General features: G+C 44.5%; 1 protein-coding gene across 1 annotated transcript in view; it reads left to right on the top strand.

Annotated features, from left to right (window-relative positions):
- Window positions 1–1,757: 1,757 nt before the first annotated feature.
- Window positions 1,758–20,254, top strand: part of LOC146811610 (extracellular calcium-sensing receptor-like) — a 124,626-nt gene continuing 106,129 nt past the window's right edge. The window contains exons 1-2 of the mRNA XM_085615086.1: window positions 1,758–1,990; window positions 19,493–19,784. Coding sequence (XP_085471212.1) covers window positions 1,758–1,990; window positions 19,493–19,784 — 525 coding nt within the window. The remainder of the gene's footprint in view (window positions 1,991–19,492; window positions 19,785–20,254) is intronic.

Raw genomic sequence — 20,254 nt, 5'->3', positions numbered from 1 at the left:
ATCCGCCTTCTTGTCAACCGGATCCTTCAGCACAGCATCTTCAGCAAAGGAAGTACACCCCACCAAACTAGCCACAAATGAGTCAATAGGAATTGTATCAGGCAGTTCAGTAGCCATATCCTGCAGAGGATAGAGTTTAGCCATAAATCGCGGAATCAGGATGCGATCAGGATCAGCCCACTCGCGCTTCAAAACATCCTTGATGAAGGGATGGACAGGTACATCGACAGTGGCAGCACTCTGAAATTGTCGCAACAAAGGGCCCCTAAAGGTACTAGGCGCGTCCTCGTCAGGGAACCCCATGTTCTCCTTAACATGCTGCACAATAATGGTCATAGCATCCTTGTCCACATATTTACCCTTCAACTCTTCATCCCCCAAACCAGCAGACTCATTGCCACTAGAGGCCGAAGAAACAGGAGCAGGTCACCTGCGACGGGATCCAACATCACCCATCTCAGTCAAGGTTTCCCTGATCAAGCGCTTAATATGCGCATCAGCACCAGCATCACGGCGCCTGGACCTGGCAGGTGAGGGAGACCTGGAATCACTAGAAGAAGAGGAAGACCTCTCCCGGTGATGTCTTTTCCTGGAATGCTTCCCCATCGTAAAGAACACACCAACAACAGCAAAATCGCCAGAGAGAACAACCGCTATGCGGTACTCACCCCAAACGCTCGTTATAACAAGTTTCCCAAAGCCGGTAACCTCGAGGCGCCTGACTTCCGTCCACATGATCAAAAACCGGAAGTCAGGCATGACGACGTCCGGCCGGGGAAGGAGCTCCAACCAATCCAAAGGAGCAGCTCGGCCGCGCCCCCCAGCAAGCCTGGCAGGCCAGGGGAGGCGGCCATCGGGCCAAGAAGAAACCAACGCGGTATTACACCGCCGCGAGGTTTACAAAAATGGAGAGGCCCGCGCCACTCCCCCCAAGCCCTGCAGGGAGGGAGAGGCCAACAACGAAGGGCCGCCGGCACCAGGTAAGCACCAGCAGCCACAACGCGATATCCAGAAAGAAGGCAGGAGCGCCCCCGCTCCTGCCGCGTCCTCACACCGTCAGGATGACAGAAAAAAGAACAGGAGGAATGCTGGGACGGTACTCCTTAAGTACTCCCAGTGGGAGGGGGAAGGGTAGGTCCAGCATTCCTTCGTTCTTTTTCTGTCAGTGAGATAGTTACATCTCACTTGTCCATGACAGTGTCGAGGACGGAGGGACCTGGGGGTAATTGCCTCTTATGATTGGTTTTGTGCAGGAAGGCATCCCTAATGCTCAACAATAATCCTACCTGTAATGCAGGCACCCTTGCAGCATGGCACAAGGGTGCCTGCATTGACACTAGGCAACACACATTGCGCAAGGAGAGAACAGACATGTGCCATATATATACATATGACACATTTCAGCTCTTTTCCTTTCACACAATGCAATGGAAATCAAAGAAACAAAGCAAGTTGTTGTGCTATGTTCAATTGCAGGAAATATTAGTAAATCGGCTCCTGATGTTTTCTGGGGGGCTTATGGCTCATGAAAATTGAAAGATTGAATTATTCACTCATGTAGCCAACCTTTCATTCAACCATCCATTGACTTACCCATTTACAAATTTGTGAATTCATATATTTAAATTTCATTCAATCATTTCTATTTCACTGCCCCATACATCAATGCAATCATTTAGTCCATCCATCTGTCCATCCATCCATCTATCCTTTCATTTTTTCTGTTCTTTCAGCAGGCACGTACGTGACTGATCTACATGGAGAAGATGGCACTAAGCTTCGCTTCACAGCTTTGCCTCCTGCTCTTCTCTTCGGTTGGTGCTGACATCACCCTATTAGCGGGCTGCCACCTCACTTCACCCAACATCCAGGTTTACGCCCAGGAAGGGGATGTTATTTTTGGGGGACTTGCTCCAGTTCATCTAGACACCATACCCTCTGCAGCATCTTCCCTCTTCAATGAACCACCCGGTGCCAGGCACTGTGCAAAGTAAATCTCAGAAATATTGTTCTTTCACTTTACACTGTACCTTTCCTAAGCAATACACTCTCTAGTGATGAACATCCTGCAGGGCCCTAATTTGTAAAGAACATAAATGCCGGGGGCCAAAGTTTTTCTTAGGAGCCTGATGAAAACCAGGATTGCCGATTATAGAAGATGAATACCAATGTTACCCAGTGATCGAAATAATGCTTCTTTCTTCCACCACTCGACACTTCCTATCTCTTCATCTCTATATCGCTGTAGCGGCAGTTTCCTGCCACTAAAGTGCCGATAACTTTAACGCCGTTCTTGATAATATGCCCCTAAGAGTTGCCACCGCATTTCTATTTATTTATTTGTGGTAGGCACCTGAGGGTCTCACAACAGTGTGCAAGGTCAGGATGATATAAATATGCACTACATGAATGGGTAACCAGCAAATGGTGCACTTTCAAATCAGCCCCTTACGGTAGTTCCTGAATTGTACTGATGCCAGTATTCTGTGTCATATAGATGACAAAAACATTAATACATAAATGTTTAGCAGCATGTGATACGAACACAAGGATACACAAGATCGCAAGTGAACAGCTATTACTTTATGTGCTCTGTGCTCTGAGTGTTGTGCATAGCCTGCCTGACCCATTTTCACCAAAGACTGAACATTCTGAAAAAACAACTGGTCCAAACCCAGACTTTAATTCTGTTTGGGGCGTTTTTATAACATTGTAGATATTGCCATATAGACAGGAGGGACTGCAGTGAGACAGAGGGTTAAGAACCTAGTTGATGGGTGCAAATACATCACATTATCTACCCTCTCTATTAAACTGGGCAACCTATACACCGCCCTTCCCCGAGAATTGCATCAAATAGTAACACAAATCACAAAATAATTTAATTTTCTGTAATGATTTACAAGAAAAGTGGAATATGAAGACAGTCCAAGTGACTGATTTACATTTCTTATTCTGAAATAAATTACTTGTAAATATGTCTATATAGAAAGACAAAAATAGTACTTGAACCATTCACGTACATGAAATAAATACAGGCACTAGTAAGATTAAAGATGGACAGATCACTTTCATGGTAAATCGTATGGTAAGATCCGAATTTCATGTATCGAATCTGAGAAGCAACGTTTCCAATTTTGTTGCACCGTTGCTGAGGACGGGGAATCATTGACTGTGGAGCAACAGGAAGAGAACATAATTAGCACAAACGAGAACAATCCAGTTTAACACAACACAAACATAGACCACCCAAGACATTTAAAGCTTCCCTGTATAGTATATTGGTTCTTTGGTTACAATCTAGGTCTTATGATATCATTCAAGAATAGGGGGCGTAGCTAAGGCTGGCATGTTGGTGGACACTCAATAGAGCTCCGCGTGCCGATCCCCGAATCCATCAATAATCCAGAGCTCCTGCTGCCATCGTTCCCCCTTACTGGCTTGGAGGAGGCACCAGGTTTGGCACCCATGGGTGTGAGTCCAGAGCAGATAATCACACTTCCTGGCGAGAGATGCCAATTGACCCTTCCACGCAGCCCAGTGACAAGACTGTAGCCCTAGCAGCCGGAGGTGAGAGCTGGGCCTCTGCCCTGACCTTACAGAAGATGTGAGTCTCCAAGCAGGGGCCCCCTGGTGGACCAGGGCCGGGATGCCCGCCGCTGCAGCTGGAACCAGGGTTGCCGTGAGCTGCAGCAGTGCCCCTTCATGACTGATGAAACTGGACTGGGCCTTGCCAGAATTGGAGGCGAGAGATGCGGCACACATACTAGATCAGCCCAGGGCAGGTGTCCTGCCCCAAGAGGTGGGAGGCGTCAGGGCACCAAAACAGAGGAATCCCCGAGACCTAATACAGCGGGAATCTGATGTCTGCTGCTGGGGCTCTGCTCATGGAGAGACCCAGGAAATGTCTACTTGAGCCCACATGCCACCGCTAAGTACATGACAAACATGCAGTGAGTGCTGCAGGTGGCAGTAAGTGGACCCGAGAGACATGCACTATACAGCGAATAGCTGAATAGAGCAGAGAGCCCTTGAGGCCTTACATTAAATCCACTGGGAGATGCTCAGAGGTGTGGCCCCTGACACAAGATGATATCAGACTGAGGCTGATACCCCCTGTCTAAAAAATGCAAGGTGGAAAAAAAGGGGGGAGCCCTCAAGCTAAGGGACACTGTAAACTTGGGAGACTCTTGCATCACTGTACATACCGCCTATGCCATCCGCTGCAGCACCTGTTGGTCCTGTCAGCAATCAACTGGTGCTGTAATAGACACTGGGCTGTTGTGCAGCAGAACTCACATTTATGGGGTGACTACTCACTGGCTGTTAATCCTCGGCGATGAGACCTACAGGAGAGCAGGCTCCAAACTTGATGGTCGCAGAAGTACCTATGCTTCCTTTGGGCACTACTGTGGCGGAAAACAAAGGTGGACATTGTTTTAGCAGCCATAGAGAGGTCCAGAATGTCCCTTGAGAATAAAATCGACACAGTTGCAATTGACCTAGCCCTACTGCGGGACGATCACCGCAAACTTGCAAGATAGAGTCTACACTGCAGAGCAAATGATGGCCTTGCTACAACCACTGACCCAGGAGACTGAAATACCAACTGCACACCCTCCAAAATCAGGTCTGTGCACTAGTGGAGAGAGCAGAAGAGGCAGAGGGGCGTTGACGTAGAAATAACGTTCACCTAGTGGGCCTTCCTGAGGGCCAAGATGCAGTGGCCTATGCCGAAACATGACTGTGCAGTTTAATCCCCACCTCAGCTCTCTCCTCCTTCTTCATGATTGAACGGGCACACCGGGTGCCGACATGTGGTGCTATTCTAGCTGGTAATGTTGACAGTATGATTATGATTGATTAAAGCTGCCCAGGCCTTTTGCATTGCCTACACATATGTTTACTTTTTCTAGATTTCCTGTGCATCGATAAACCCTAGCCATTATCATCTCTATCCCTGGGCTGTGCCATTTTAGTCTTTTTAGGTTGTAGATAACTGGTGTAGAAACTAAACCAATAAATCAATCAAAATAAGTTTTATTCAGATCTTTAATTAAAAAAACATAAAAGCAAAACACCATGGAATTGTACAACAGTTATAATCCATCATCAAAAAATACAGATAAAAATGTACATGCAAAATAAAATATAAAAGAATTTACAAGGTAATCAAACACAGATAATGCAGTACAGCATTAGAAAAATGACCGTCCCAAGTCACAATGGGTGACTGATCACAACTGTTTCTCAGCCTTACAGCTACTTTTAAAAATTCAAAGTACATTAAAAGTTTTGTCTCCCGGGTGCATCTGCAGGTACATAAGGGCCAGTTGAACCTGAGAAAAATGTGCCCTTTTTTAAAATGGGGATAATATATGCCTTCCTGGGCATCGCATAAAAATTACAGAACAGGCCAATTGTTGAAGCCGCAGGACATACGTTTGTGACCACTATTCTTACCATGAGGGTAAGTTAACAAATAGGGAAATAAGTCTAGCCGTAACCTAGTTAACAAAAAATGATTATACATACTTTTAACAAACAGGAGGTACGGCTCTGTAGTTGACAAGGGTTTCAGCATGATATGTCATCAATCACAATTCTTCATTAGGGCATTCTCTTCTCTAGGAAAAAAACCTCTGCCTCAAGAAGTGTTTGTTCACCCATTTGTAATCAAATTTACATATTCCATCTGGGGTACTAAATAGGTCTCCCCTCCCATGACTCTGAAAAAAGTCCCTGACATACTTGAACCATGGAATGTGATGTGAATAATCAAGAGACAAACAATCCTTTAGAATCTCCCTATTTAGTTTAATCATAGGTCTTAGATCTATTTCCAACCAGAGAGAAATTGGGCAAAAGGCTTAATATCAGTTATATAAGCCACACCCAGTTCTTTGTGTAAAGAAAATATTGGGGCACTTTCTGGGTCACACAAGAGACGTCTCAGAAAATAATTTTCCTCTGTCTGTAACTCAGTCTGCCTAACATAACCCTGAATTTTGCTCCCATAAACAACTTTGGAAATACATTTGGCATTGCATATCTGTAATAAGGCTTGGGTGTAGCTACTACTCAACCTTGAGGCAAAATTAAAAACTGCAGCATTTGCCGTGATGAAGTCCTCCTTCTTCCTACTGATAAGGAATTGTGAGCTCATTCTAGAATCAAACAGTAAGCCCAAATATCAGAACTCTCTAGTTTTTGGGAGAGGACAGGATCCAAGTTCAAACCTAGATGATTTTGTAGAGCCCGGACCAACAACCATCACAAAGGATTTTTTCACATTGACTGATAAGTCAAGCTTCTCCATAAAATTAGTGAACAAATTTAACAGAGACTGCAAGCCCCTAGCGGTGTTGGCCATGAGAACCGCGTCGCCTGCGCACAATAACACTGGTAAACAACAGGACCCTACTTGTGACAGTCTGCTTTTGTGTCAATCAGGGCCTGCATTGAAATAATGAATGTACAGATTAAACAAAAAAGGGGCCAGGATACAGCCATGTCGAAGTACTCTTTTAATGTGGAAACAATGCATACACTTTAGATCTTTAGAGTAGCGTACTGAGGCCATGGTGTCCCTGTAAAAACTCTGAAGTAGAGAACTATGTCCCAATCCACCCCCATGGACACCATTTTCTGCCAGAGTTTCGTTCCATTAACCCAGTCAAACTCAGATGTGAGGTCCATGGATGCTAAATGGATGGAACCAGGACGCGCAACAGTATATTTACTTAGGACCAAATACAAGTTCAAACACTGGCCAATTGTTGACCTGACTGAGTGAAGGCAATACTGAAATTCACATAAAACATTGTTACCAACAGCCCATTCAGAAAGTCTGTTCAAGAGAATGCGTCCCACAACCTTGACAATCAAATCCAATAAAGCTATAGACCTGCAGCAGTTAGGGCTGCCCCAATCCCCCTTTTTGAAAACAGGTACAATAATGGATAATGACCAGGAATGTGGGCGGCCTACTATCACTGCCCAATTAATAAGGGAGGTCAAGACTGGGACTTAGACCGTAACATCAGTGACATAAAGATTGGGTGGGATTAGGTCAGGGCCATGGGCCTTGTAATTAGATAACCCCGTAATACCCTTCTTGACTTCCTCAGGAGATGTCAGAGCGGCAGTTCCTTCCACCTCACCCACTCCCCCACTGTGTTTAGAGGGAACGGAGTTGTGGGTTTCCTCAAAATAAGCTACACAGCAGTCTTCAGTAATATGTGCCTCCAGGGATGCAGCCACTTCCGGTGTAAATGAGGGGCTATTAATTATACCCCAAAATTTAGAACTTCTTTTCAGGGTACTTGCCTTAATCACATCTATCCAGGCCTCTTCCCTTAAGTTGTTTTCTGCTCCTATCCAACTCCCATTTGTACTGGTTGCAACACTTCTTAACTAAGACAGAATCCCTTGGCTTAACACTCAATGCTCTCTTAAAGTTCCGTAATGCCTGGGTGCATCCTGTGCCAAACCATTTGGGCAACATATAATTTCGGGACAAGGCATTTAAACTCGTTCCCTGTTGAGTTGTTGACAATGCTCCATGTGTAAACTGGGCATAAGAATGCACCTGGAGGAATGAGCCCCATCTACCCTCGGGTCCCCACATAGGTGCACATTAATGTCATCAGCAACCAAAATATTTGCCATAGTACTTTTAGGACCTTTCAAATTCCCTTAAAACGAGCACAAAATGTGGATGTTGCAAACCTCTTGAGAAGAAAATATTGCGTTGTAAAAAATCAGCAACAACAGCTTGCTTGGGCCAACAGTAGAAAATAATAAAGTCTGCAAGGTAGAAACACCTGCAGATAGCACATCAACCCTCTCCTTAATTGCCAGAGAAACAAAAACTATCAGTTTCCACTTAGATCAGCCCAACCTAGATTCAGATGCAGGAAGAAAAAAAGTCTTGTAGCCCTCTAGAAAGTAACAATTTGTGATTGCCCAAGTCTCCTGAACACAGAGCACTGCAAACCACTTAGGGTCATTAAACTTGCCCGCAAGACCAGCATTGTTCCAGCTGATGAATTTACACACCTTGTTGCTAAAATCTACAAGGGCATCAATGCATAGAGCTGGGAAGCCCGTCACAGTCCCTGCTGAGTAAGTGTCCCCAATTGGTCAATCGCAGCCATCCAGAGAGGATAACGGGGCAAATCTGTTTGAGGAGTCCATCTCAATAGGGGTCACATACTGGCCAACCAGAGCCAGGACTTGGTGTCTCTGAACTTGCAGCTGATTGAGCTGCAAGGTACAGTCTGGTAATTTATAAATAAACCCAAGGGTAGGGCTATGCTGGATATTGTGGGGCCACTAGTACTGGGGTGCCTGATAGGTGCTAAAATCCTTCCCGCCATAAGCAGCCTATTAAAGTTTATAATTGCACAGTCCCCTTCAAAAGTTCTTTCGCCTCTACCTAGCCAGTTTACTAGGTGAACCATGTTGTTATAACCTCCAGCACGGTCCCCCAAAGCTGTAATTGAGCCCAACCAATGCATTACTTTATTATTCAGTTGATATAAACTCTCAGAGGTGTTCGGCAGAAGTGGGGGCACGAAGCCCAGAACTTCGATGTATGGTGTAGCTTCAGGAAGTAGGTTAAGAATCACCAGTTTAGATAAGGAAGAACCCAACTCACGAATACAAAACATGCCATTACCCCCTAAACGTGACAACTTGGGTTAAATCCTTCTTTCGAGAGCCACCCCCACTTTGCTATTTTACCTATTGTGGTGTTGGGAGGGTGGGTTTATACCCTAACTGGTGAGTGCAAGACCAAGTAGGGACAGCAATACCCTGGGCCCTCATCGATTCAGCATCCTTATTGAGTTTCGTAAATTCTGCAGCGTATCAGCAGAGGGCAGACAGGTGGGGACAGGAATGGGAGTAGGAGCTCCTACCGGTTGCATCCACTTGTTTTGAAAGTTCCACTTCAATTGCTGCTAGGCACTAACATATAGGCTCCAATTTGGTGTCCAAAGCTGAAATTATGGTATCACGGAAAGAACCCATTAAAGCTACCATATTAGACATCTCCATAAGGTTAGAGCCATTATCCCTAGATAACTGATCAGTATTGACCCTTGGGCGCCTGTATTTACCACTGACCTCAAATCTCTTCCTCTTTCCACCCGCTCTAGATCCCTTTTTCAAATCTATCAGGGCAGCAGGTTCCACCTGGTTGGCAAGGTCACGAATCCCTAAGGATGGGGAGGCCTGCACAACATAGGGTACAGGTATGGAACCTTCCTGGCCTCTGCCCAACGAATATGGAGTTATTGTAGGCCCCAGGCCCTGATCCGATGGAACAGGCAGAGATGCACCGGGTGAGGTAAGAGAATAGGAGGATAAGGGAGAAAGAGATAGATGACGGGCGGTCAACTCAGTCTCCTTTTTAATGATAACCACAGCACATTACAGGAAGGCATCCATGGTTTTAATCATGTTGGTAGAGGCCTCAGAAGCACCAGCAAGGAGCTTGTGCTTCCCCATGTCCAGCCCCCAAACCTGTCCAGGAACTATACCTATGCCCGTAATTTGGCCTGTAGATGTAACTGCTAAATGAGCCCCCTGCTCTGAGTAAACTGTGTTAAATAGACAACCTTTCAAGCACTCACTTCTTGCCCCCTCAGTCCGATGAAAGTAAAGGGAGGCAAAGTTCCCAGGGACTCATAGCTTAGAACCAAACACACTTCATGTCAACTCACAGGAGGGACGATCAGTGAAAACGACCATCTAGTACATCAATGATGCAGGGGAAAAAACAAGTCTCCTACCAGCAGGCTAAAACAGGTTGAAGATAGCGAGGGAATATACTCTGTCTGACGTCCCTCAGGATAACTCAAACACATATAGCCATCTGGCAGAGAAGAACGAAGAGACCAGCTAACGCACAGCTGATGACTGTCTTCACTTGTGCACCAAGCTGAGAAGGGGGCCCAGCTCAGACTCTTCTGGGCTCTGACGGACGTGGAAGGGCCCGCCCTTGGCCCTGTGTGGCCTACGCATGACCCACACAGCGGGACGAAGAAATACGCTATATAAAGCTGAGATTGGCCTCAGGTGAGTGCAATGTCAGGAGCCGCCTCTGTCAGCCCTGAACAATCTGGGAACTGCAGTCATCACTCTAACGGCAGCAGCATTGGTCCAAGAGAGCAGGATGAGGAAAAGAGCTAAATACCGCTGAGAGCGGCCTCAGGTGAGTGCGATGTCAGGGGCTGCCTCTGGGGGCCCTGAGCACTCTGGACAATGCAGTCCCCACTCTAACGGCAACAGTGTTGGTCCTAAACCCTTTGCTAGACTTAAATTATGGAGCTTGCGTTCTATATTGAGTGTTTGTGAGAAGTGATCTATCTTTGAATGGGGGATGATTTGGAATTGTTTCAGCAATGAGAATGCTTCTTCACTTATTAGCATATAGTCTATTGTTGATCATATCCTACTGCTTAGGAAGCTTATTGATGCTGGAGTGTCCTCCTTTATGTTGCTATTCAGCACCTTCACGCCTTGTTCTTCCAGCCGCTTTCATGGGTTGGTGGCATTAAAGTGTTTGCCCCATTTTTTGATACTGGGGCTGAGTTTAAGGTTGAAATCCCCTGAGATGATAAAGAGCAATTGCTGGTCTAGGTTCTGTAGTGTCTTTATTGACTCAATCATCGTTGCCATCCTTTCCTCCTTCTTCGCTTCACAAGAGTGTTTATAAACATTTATGGTGCCTTTGCAGAGGAACTGCTGCTTTTGCTTTCTAACATGGTTACCTGTATCCAGTTTACACCTGAGTCGATCTTTTCCGGTGCTCAGTTGTATTTTGTAGAGGAGTATGTGAAGAGTCCCCCCAGGGTGCCATAATTTAATATATTTACGACAGGGGTGTGATACTCCACGTAGTCTACTATTGGCTGGAAGGTCCAGTTTGTCTGCATTAGAATGATGTCAATTTTTGGGGGGGACTGACATTGTGTCTCCACCTTGCAGCAATTTCTCCAAGCCATGATGTTTTCAGGAGCAAAGGTTGATTCGGTCCTGCTCTAAAAATGAGCATTCTAGGTTTGATTCCATTGTGGGATCCTGCTGGCGATGCAGGACCTGTCCAGTACTACCGGACACCAAGAATTTCACTATTGTCAATTTTTTTAAGTTTGTCAAGGATATATCTGCTCCCATTGCCCACTTAGAACTGAGTGTCCAATTACTGCAGTAGTTGGCTGTGGCTTCTTTAGGTTGTTGTTTGTTTTACTTGTGGCATTGAGGAGCAATGGTCCCGGATAACATGGTGAGTTGATCTTTTGTAGCTCAATCCCCCATTGTTGAAAAGTTTCCTGCTGTGCGAGGACTTGCTGCACAATTTCACTTGAAGCCCAAGTTGTTATCGTTACCTCTCTATTACTTATTTGGGGATGAGGTTTGAATTCTATTACTAGTTAATTAATATGATCCAGTTCTCATTTTGCTTGAATTAGCCTTATGATCGACCCTCTGCTTAGAGTGTCAAATGAGACTTTTGGTGTATAGGAGGGTATTAGCATACGTTTGATGTTTAGTTGCTCCCGGATCAGCGCCTGAATCTTGACCCCCCCCTATGGCTCAAAAGGAGCCTGACTCTGTTCCTGGTAAGGAGCGTTGTGCTGTGTATATTGCCCCTGTGACTTGGCCTGCTGTGGAACCACCGAATTACCTGTATCTTGGTAAAGCAGGACATTCCTCTTCTCATCATGCCACCGTTATTGTTCTCATTGCAAGTGTGCAGGTTTTGCTGCTTGTTGTTGACATTGGTTCTGACAGATGTGTTCTCTGATACCTTGTACACGTTGGTTGATTTATTTTTGAACTCTTTCTTATTTTTGTATGCTGTTGTTAACTACCGTATGCCCGCCAGCCTTTTTGAGATATCATAACTCATGGAAAGACTTGTTTGTGTTTTTATCACTCTACGCTGAGTGCAGACAGGGCTTAGAAGTACAAGCACTGATTCCTGGGTATAGTCTGGGGCATTATTAGTTGTAACAATTGCTTCATGCTTTAATTCCACCTGATTGACCCGGATTTTGTTTTATTTTGGTAAAATAACTGAAAAGCTCTTTCTGCTGGACCCCTTTTCATTTCTTGCAGGTTTTCCGTTCCCATTTGGGAATGGTCAGTACTTTCTTTTCGGTTTCCTCAAGTGAGATTACTGACACTGCTTTCTCACCAGGCTGGGACCTGCTCTCGAGGCGAGTCAAGAGGACCAAGGGAACAGAAGCAGCAAGCGGCAAAATGGCAGCTCCTCAGGACCTTGGCCGTTTTTGATGCCTTCCCAGGGACAGAAGCAGAAAGCGGCAATGGCTCTAATGGCACCAGTGACCAGCAGACAGCAGCAAGCTCAGCTGCTGAGCACCGCCATGCACCTCTCTGCTCTATCCGCCTACCCGGGTACCCGATCGGCCCATGTCACCATACGAAGCCACAAAGGCCCCTGCACACCCTCTCTAGAGTCTAGGGTCTGGGGGCATCCACAGAAAGCCATGGAAAGTCTTGGAAAATCCCCAGAGAGCTGGCCGGAGATTGGAGCATGGCAAGCAGCTGCCTAACACTGCTGCACTCCTGCCACGGCCCTCACATGTTCAGTTCAGTTTCTGCTTCCACCTCCTTGCTTCCTTCAATCACTTGAGGGGATACTTCATCCTGTTCCCTTTCCTGAGGGCTAACAGGGCACTCCTCCTTTCATTGGGAATGTGCCTCCAGAGGCAGGTCCCCAATCTTCCTCAGGGATACTGTGCATCTCAATGGCGACCTCATAGACCTCAAGCTAGTGTCTATGTCACCTCCCACAACAAAGTTATGTTCTGGATCCTCCGGGATGTGGACTCTCTTTTCTTCAGCGGACACTGGGGTAATGCTGCCACCATTGTTGCTGGACTCTGGGATCTGTCTGGGCCCGATTCACAGAACTAACTTAAGACAGAATCCTAAACTTACTACCATTTTGGTATTCACAGAAGGCACTTACTCATTTTGGTATTCACAGAAGGCACTTACTCATTTCGGTATTCACAGAAGTTAGGACTCCTATCTTTAGGAATTCTAAATGCCTTCTGTGAATACCGAAAGTCTTAAAATTACGATTTTTCTCAGTTTAGTAGTAGTATAGTTAGGACTCCTAACTTTAGGACTCCTAAATGCCTTCTGTGAATACCGAAAGTCTTAAAAATAGGAATTTTCTCAGTTTAGGAGTAGTAAAGTCAGGAGTCCTAACTATAGGACTCCTAAATGCCTTCTGTGAACACCTAAAGTCGTAAAGTTAGGAGTTTTCTCAGTTTAGGAGTAGTAAGTTAGGAGTCCTAACCTTACTACCCTTAAACTGAGAAAAATCCTAATTTTAAGACTTTCGGTATTCACAGAAGGCATTTAGGAGTCCTAAAGTTAGGACTCCTAACTTCTTTGAATACCGAAATGAGTATGTGCCTTCTGTGAATACCAAAATGAGTAAGTGCCTTCTGTGAATACCAAAATGGTAGTAAGTTTAGAATTTTGTCTTAAGTTAGTTCTTTGAATCGGGCCCTCTGACTTTGAGCTCTAGCTCATTCAGACCCATCTTATGTGCCAGCAGATGTTTTTTATTCGGCTCAAGCCCTCTCTGCCTCACCTTTCTCTCTGGCCAGGGCTCTCCCTGCCTAAGCCTTCCTCTCCTTTGCGTCCGGCTTAATCTTAGCCAGCTGCAGTCTAAGCTCACTCTCTACTTTCCTGTCCTCCAGCTCCTCTGGGGACAGACCCCAGGCAGATGTATTGCTTCCTACCCCATCCTAGGCATTCTCTGGGAGTAAGTTGTGCTCCTCCTACAGCTCAGGACTGATGCTGAATAAATCATACATTCCCCCCCCCAGTCAAGCGATATGGGTTAAATTCATTGTTCTTTTGCTCACTCCGCCACCCCAGTTTGGCCCCAGCCATATGCAAGTCAGTTCTGACCCTGCTCCTCATGGGAACAGTCCAGCCAGAACTGCCAAGCCGGGTCCCCCTTGGACTGGAAACAAGCATCCTGGGGCTAGTTTCGGGATATATCACCCCATATCAGCCAGCGTAGCTTCAATCCAGTGGCACGGTAAGCAAGGGACCCACGTCTGGGCATACCCATCCCACTTAGGGTGAAAAGTGCTGGGGCAACAAATGATGGATGGAATGCTGAATAAATCATACATTCTCCCCCAGTCAAGAGATCTGAGCTAAATCCATCATTCTTTTGCATACTACGCCACGCCAGTTTGGACCCAGCCATATGTAAATCAGTCTTGACCGTGCACCTTATGGGAACAGTCCAGCCTGAACTGCCAAGCCGGGTCCTCACTGGACCAGAAACAAGCAAACTGGGTGGGCAGTAGAAAATATTTTTAATTACAATGTCTCAGACACCAAACATGAAATGTTCACCTGTTCCCAATCAAAAGTTAGCAGTTATTAAATGTAATAAGGCTAACCAAAGTTATCCTATGGGAGAAGTATGCCTCAAAGTAGTGGAAAGCTAATTGAGATGTTTTTCTCTACCGGGACATGTAAAACTTTAAAGTACTTGCCCAGCCTTTTAATTACAATGCACACAGCCCTATGGACTACCCAGAGCTTAACATAGTGGTAACTTATATGCAATAAAAGGGAAGTATAAGGCTTGGCGAGGGAGTTATATTGCTAAGGCTAAATGCCAGTTTAAAATACACGCTGCAATGGCAGGGCTGGGGCATGTTTTAAGGAACTACTTACGTGAGTAGCACAATATGTGCCGCAGGTCCACTAGTAGCATTTAATTTATAGGCCCTGGGTATATGGTATTCCACGTTACCAGGGACTTATAAATAAAGTAATTATGCCAGCAGGTGCAAGCCAATGTTACCACATTTTAGGGATTGATCAGAAACTTTTTAGCACTGGTTAACAGTGGTAAAGTGCACAGAGTCCTTTTTTATTTTTTTTATTTTTTTATTTTGCCAATGGAGAAAAAAAAAAACAATTGTATCAACAGACAGGGAAACATGAGGGCAAATAAGCAGACATCAATCACAAATACATTGCGGATACAATAATAACATTAACATTTTTACATAGATAATAATAACAGAAATGATAATAGTAAATAATATAGATATAAGAAGAGGATATGAGTAAAGAGAAAAAAAACCAAAAAGAAACCAGGTCTAAAAAAAAAACAATTTGCAGCACACAGCCGGCAGTATAACATATCCAGCTAGCGACTTGCAGATTAAGATGTTAACAATACACCAATATTTGATTAGTCCCAGTGAAGGCTAGACCAAGTGCATTCAAATTTAGTATAAGAGGAGGTGCCCCTGGCTTTGGCGAGCGCCAGTTCCATCTCATAGACCCCCTCAGTATCAGCCGCATCTCCGTGAGTGTCGGGAATTTCGTCTCAATCCAAACCCTTGCAATACCAAGATGACAACAGGCCATAATAATGGAAAAAAGAGCGTTAGATATTAGACCAGAGTCGTCTATTGAACCCATGAGTATCTCTTTCTCAGAAATAACGATATTCCTACCTGCCAGTTTACACAGTTCCTCAGTTACCTGAACCCAGTATGTGTTCAATTTCGGGCATGTAATAAAAATGTGTCTAATATCGGCTGCGTAAAGTAAACATTTAGGGCAGTGTGTCTTAGGTGAAGAGTTGGTCGTTGCGCATTTTGTAATGACTTCAGGTGTGTAATAAAGAAGAAACAACATTCGATGTTGTTGGAGTTTTAAGTTTATAGAGGTGACTGCCATGTTAATAGTAGTCAGAGAGCTATATAGATCTTCTTCGCTCAAAGCTATCCCAAAAAATCGGTTTAGTTTTACTACAGCCTGGCCGCCATCATCCCTTGACTCCATCAAAAGATTCTTGTAGATTTTCCCTATACAGCCCCTGCCAGTTACCTGTAGTAATGAACGGGCAGCCTTGCTAAGTTCGCTAAGAGCAGCTAAGCCTTTTCCATTGATTATACGTAACTCCGAATTCGCCTCTAAGAGAAGAAAAAGATCTGAAGCCATCCGAGTCATATAGTTGCCCTAATTGCGTGATTCCGCTGCGCTGCCAGCTTCTCCAAACTGAGTCGTCAAAAAGGGCTCCTAGACGCAGATTGCCTCCTAGATACGTAAGTTCATGAAATTCCGGAATGTTGTATGCACATACAATATCGTGCCAGATCCGGACTGCTTGTCCCACTATCTTAAAACGGACCCGCGTGAAGTAGTTCAGGTCAGACATCTTACACACTATAAACCTGTACTCTAGCCCACACGCTAGCTTGTATGATAGCCAAATTTGGGACATACCAGACCCTTTAAGCAGACTCTGCAAACGACTGGCAAAAGCTGCCCAGAAGTATAGCTTAAAGTCTGGGAGTCCGAAACCTCCTCTTTCGTAAGGCAGTTTCAAAAACGTAATGGCGCGTCTAGCCCTTTTGTAACCCCAAATAAAGCTGCCAATAATACTGTAGAGTCTTTTAAAGAAAGAGAAGGCGACCCTCAAGGGATAGCCCTGAAAAAATATGAAAAATGTTGGCAAAATATTCATCTTAACAATATTACATCCCCCCCAAATTGTGAGAGGCAATTGGTGCCATTTGCGCAGGTCAGCAGCAACAAGGGTTCGTAATTTAGTTTTACTATTTTATTCGTCTGACTACTAAGGTTAACCCCCAGGTATGTAGCTGTTCGAGTGACGCCTAGAGATAATGTGTCAGGAATGATTTCAAAATTAGTTATTGTTTGAGTTTTATTAGAATTAAGCTTGTACCCCGAGAAAGCCCCGAATCGCCGAGCCTCCACAATCGTCTCCCCCATTGCCACAATAGGATTAATAGTGTAGACCGCGATGTCGTCCGCGTACGCAGTGACTTTAAGATGTACGTTATTGAAAGACACCGGAATAATACTCGAATTGTGCAATAAGTGACGGATAAAAGGCTCAATGTAAATCGCAAACAGGAGTGGGGATAGAGGACAACCCTGCCTCGTGCCCCTCTGAATGCTAAAAGAAGATGAAGTTAAACCATTAAGCCTAATTGCCGCCGTGGAGTTTATATATGATTTCTGAACTGCTGTGACGAACCTCCGACCAAGCCCTACTTCTGCCATTATTGACCAGAGAGACCCCCAAGTAACCCGGTCAAAGGCCTTCTCGGCGTCAAGCAACATCATTGATATTTTACCCCCCATCTGACAGGCGACGTCAAACACGGCAATTGCGGTGTTAATATGTGTCGTGGTATCCCGCCCAGGAACGAAGCCGTGTTGTTGATCCTTTACAATTAAATGTATAAACGGTGCTAATCTTAAGGAAAGAATTTTGGAGAAGATCTTTGCGTCGTGGTTAATGAGAGAGATCGGACGGTAAGAGCCTCTTTCCACTGATGGTTTTCCTTTTTTGAGAAAAACGACTATATTAGTCGATTTCCAAGAGGAGGGTGCTGCCCCACCTTCCAATATATCGTTGACCAACTTCAAAAGACCGGATCGAGGATCTCTCCAAACGTTCTATAGAACACAAGGGGAATAGCATCCTCGCCAACTGCTTTCCCTAAGGGTAGGGCCCTAATAGCAGCCCCTATCTCCTCTGTGCCCACATCCCTATCCATTAGTGCCGATATGTGTGGTTCTAATTAGTTCATTTCGCTATCCCGAATGTAGTCTATAGCTGTATGCTGGTCGAAAGCTAGATTATCGCTATAGAGGTCAGTGTAAAATTGTCTAAATTGTTCAAGTATGTCCGTCGTCTTATTGTAAGTTAGGCCGTCACTTCCCTTAATACTCTTAATATGTGTGTTAGCCCGCTGATCAGCCAGCTGGTATGCTAAGACACGCCCGACCTTCTCCCCGTACTCATACTGTTGGGTTCTAAATTTAAAGTACTGGCTCGCCACTTTCTCCTTTAACTTACGACTAAGTTTAGCCCTGACTGATAAGAGCTGCTGATAGATCTCAGTTTCACCTACGTCCTTTATAAGAATAGCATTAGCGTGTAATTTCTCTAAATCAGAATATTCCCTCCGTTCAGACTCCAACTTCCTAAGCTTTTCCCTGTTCTGTTCAAACAGGTATTGCTGAGTGACACCTCTAACATAGGCCTTAAGGCAGTCCCAAACTATAGCCCAAGGTGCAGTTAGAGAATTATTGTTAATAAACTCTACAAGTAGTCCCTGCATACGCTGGACAAAGTCTGAATTCTTGAGTAGATATTTGGGAAATGAGAAAGCCCTTGTAGGCCCCCTCGCATCAGTCCCATACTGAATAGTAAATAATAAAGGATTATGGTCTGAAGTGATTTTCTGACATACCTCTATACAAGATTCTTCAATTCTGGACTGATTAGCGAATACCATATCGATCCTAGAATAGTGCCTGTGTGGGTTGGAAAAGGAAGTATAGCCAGGGCTTGCTGGATAAACCGCCCACCATATATCAAGTGCACAGAGTCTTAAAGCCAACAAAAACAAATTCAACAAAATAGGAGGGGTGAAAGCAAAAGGTTTGGGTGTGACCTTGCAGGGAGGGCCAAGTCTAACAGTCCGATAAAAAAAAGCCTGCACTCACCAGATATTATGCTTTTCTCTAGAAATTTGACTGCAATAGGCCATCAAACGAAACAGTTAAATGTATGCACTTGCTGCCCTCCCTGCGTATGTGAACTATTGAGATAAAGTTGTGTGGGCAAAATCAGAACAAAAAGACTTTTAATTAATTCTCAACTAATCAGCACTTCACCGTTTAAAAAAACTTTCGACTTTAGGTAATTATAATGATCTATAAAGTGCTGTATGACCCAGAGCTGCCTAACTCTTTGTGCGACCAATAATAAGGCCTCCCCCACCTGGAACCAAACACAAGCTAATTGCCCCTCGCTGTCTGAAGGGCTAATAGTTTTGAATGAATGAAATGATGAATGTATGTAAATTGTATGTTTCTGGGCAAAGCTAGTGGTGCCTGCTACTTTAGACTAGGATTAGTGAGTGGCAAGAGAGATCTTATTAGTGCTATTATCCAGAGGGAAAGATAGAATATAAACTACCATACCACTTACACTAATAGAAATGGTTCATATTTGGTACAGTCCTCATGCCCCTTCTTAATGGGTTCTTCCCTCGGGAGGCACATTCTCAAGAGAAGCCATGCAGGCCTTGCTTGTGTTTTGGCAGTGATGGTGATTGTTTACTACCACTAGTAATTAAAAATGGAAGTAAACACTGCTCATAAGCACAAGACATTACATAATTGATTGTAGCATCCTAGTGGGTGGTCATGTTAGTAACCTTTCGCTAGGAGACTATGACCCAAACCTAATGAGGACATTTGTATTTTATGAAGCACTGCATCATATACATGATTTACTGTGTTTGTGGACTTGAGTGGTGTGTGACACAAGCGCAGTGTTAATTTTTTTTAACGAAAATTACAAAGTCAGCCACAAATCAATTTAATGGTAGAATGTATTTTCCTTTAACAGCATTCACATGGAACAATACCAAAGTGTTCTTGCCATGGTTTTTGCCACAGAAGAAATTAACAAGAATCCTACAATTCTACCTGAATTGACTTTGGGATTTAGAATCTATGACACATGTTTTTCTGAAGCAGCTGCTATTGAGGGGACTTTGTGGTTGCTATCGGGTGATCAGACAACTGTTCCAAATTACAGCTGTGCTGGCAAACTCAAAACATCTGCCATCATTGGTGATTTATCATCTGCAGCAACACTTCCTATTGCCAGAATCCTTGGTGTCAGCAACTATCCTCAGGTATGACATGGCATTTGTGTAAACACTTCAACAGGAAAGTATATTCAATAGTAATGTATTTAAATATCTATGGTCCGGTAGGTCTGTGCACATACAGATGTGTATGCTAATGAAGTTCATATTAGTGATGATATTTTGTCAACTGAATCAATGCTTTTGTGAGTAAAATATTAATAATTCCTGAATTATTGTTTCACCTACCCAAAAGAATCATTAAGAAGGTCATTTAGACATCGGTGGGTGGCCCACCAGCCCACCAGATCAATGGAGGGCCTGTGCTACGTCTTGTTGGTATTAGGACTGTTTACCATATTTCGGTTCCTCAGCCTAACTGAGTTCTCTGTAAAGATGGTTTCAGCTTGAGCAGTGGTTGCACTTTCATTACTGTTCATGCGGGTCAATCAACATCTCTCTTGTGCCCCCAAATCGGAGCTTTGTCATGTGGGATCTGATTTCTTAAATCGCAGTGT

Source organism: Triturus cristatus, chromosome 7 (genome assembly GCF_964204655.1).
Source record: "Triturus cristatus chromosome 7, aTriCri1.1, whole genome shotgun sequence".
In the NCBI taxonomy this organism is placed as follows: domain Eukaryota; kingdom Metazoa; phylum Chordata; class Amphibia; order Caudata; family Salamandridae; genus Triturus; species Triturus cristatus.
The sequence above is the reverse complement of the archived record's forward strand: the minus strand, read 5'-3'. Positions and strand labels throughout refer to the sequence as shown.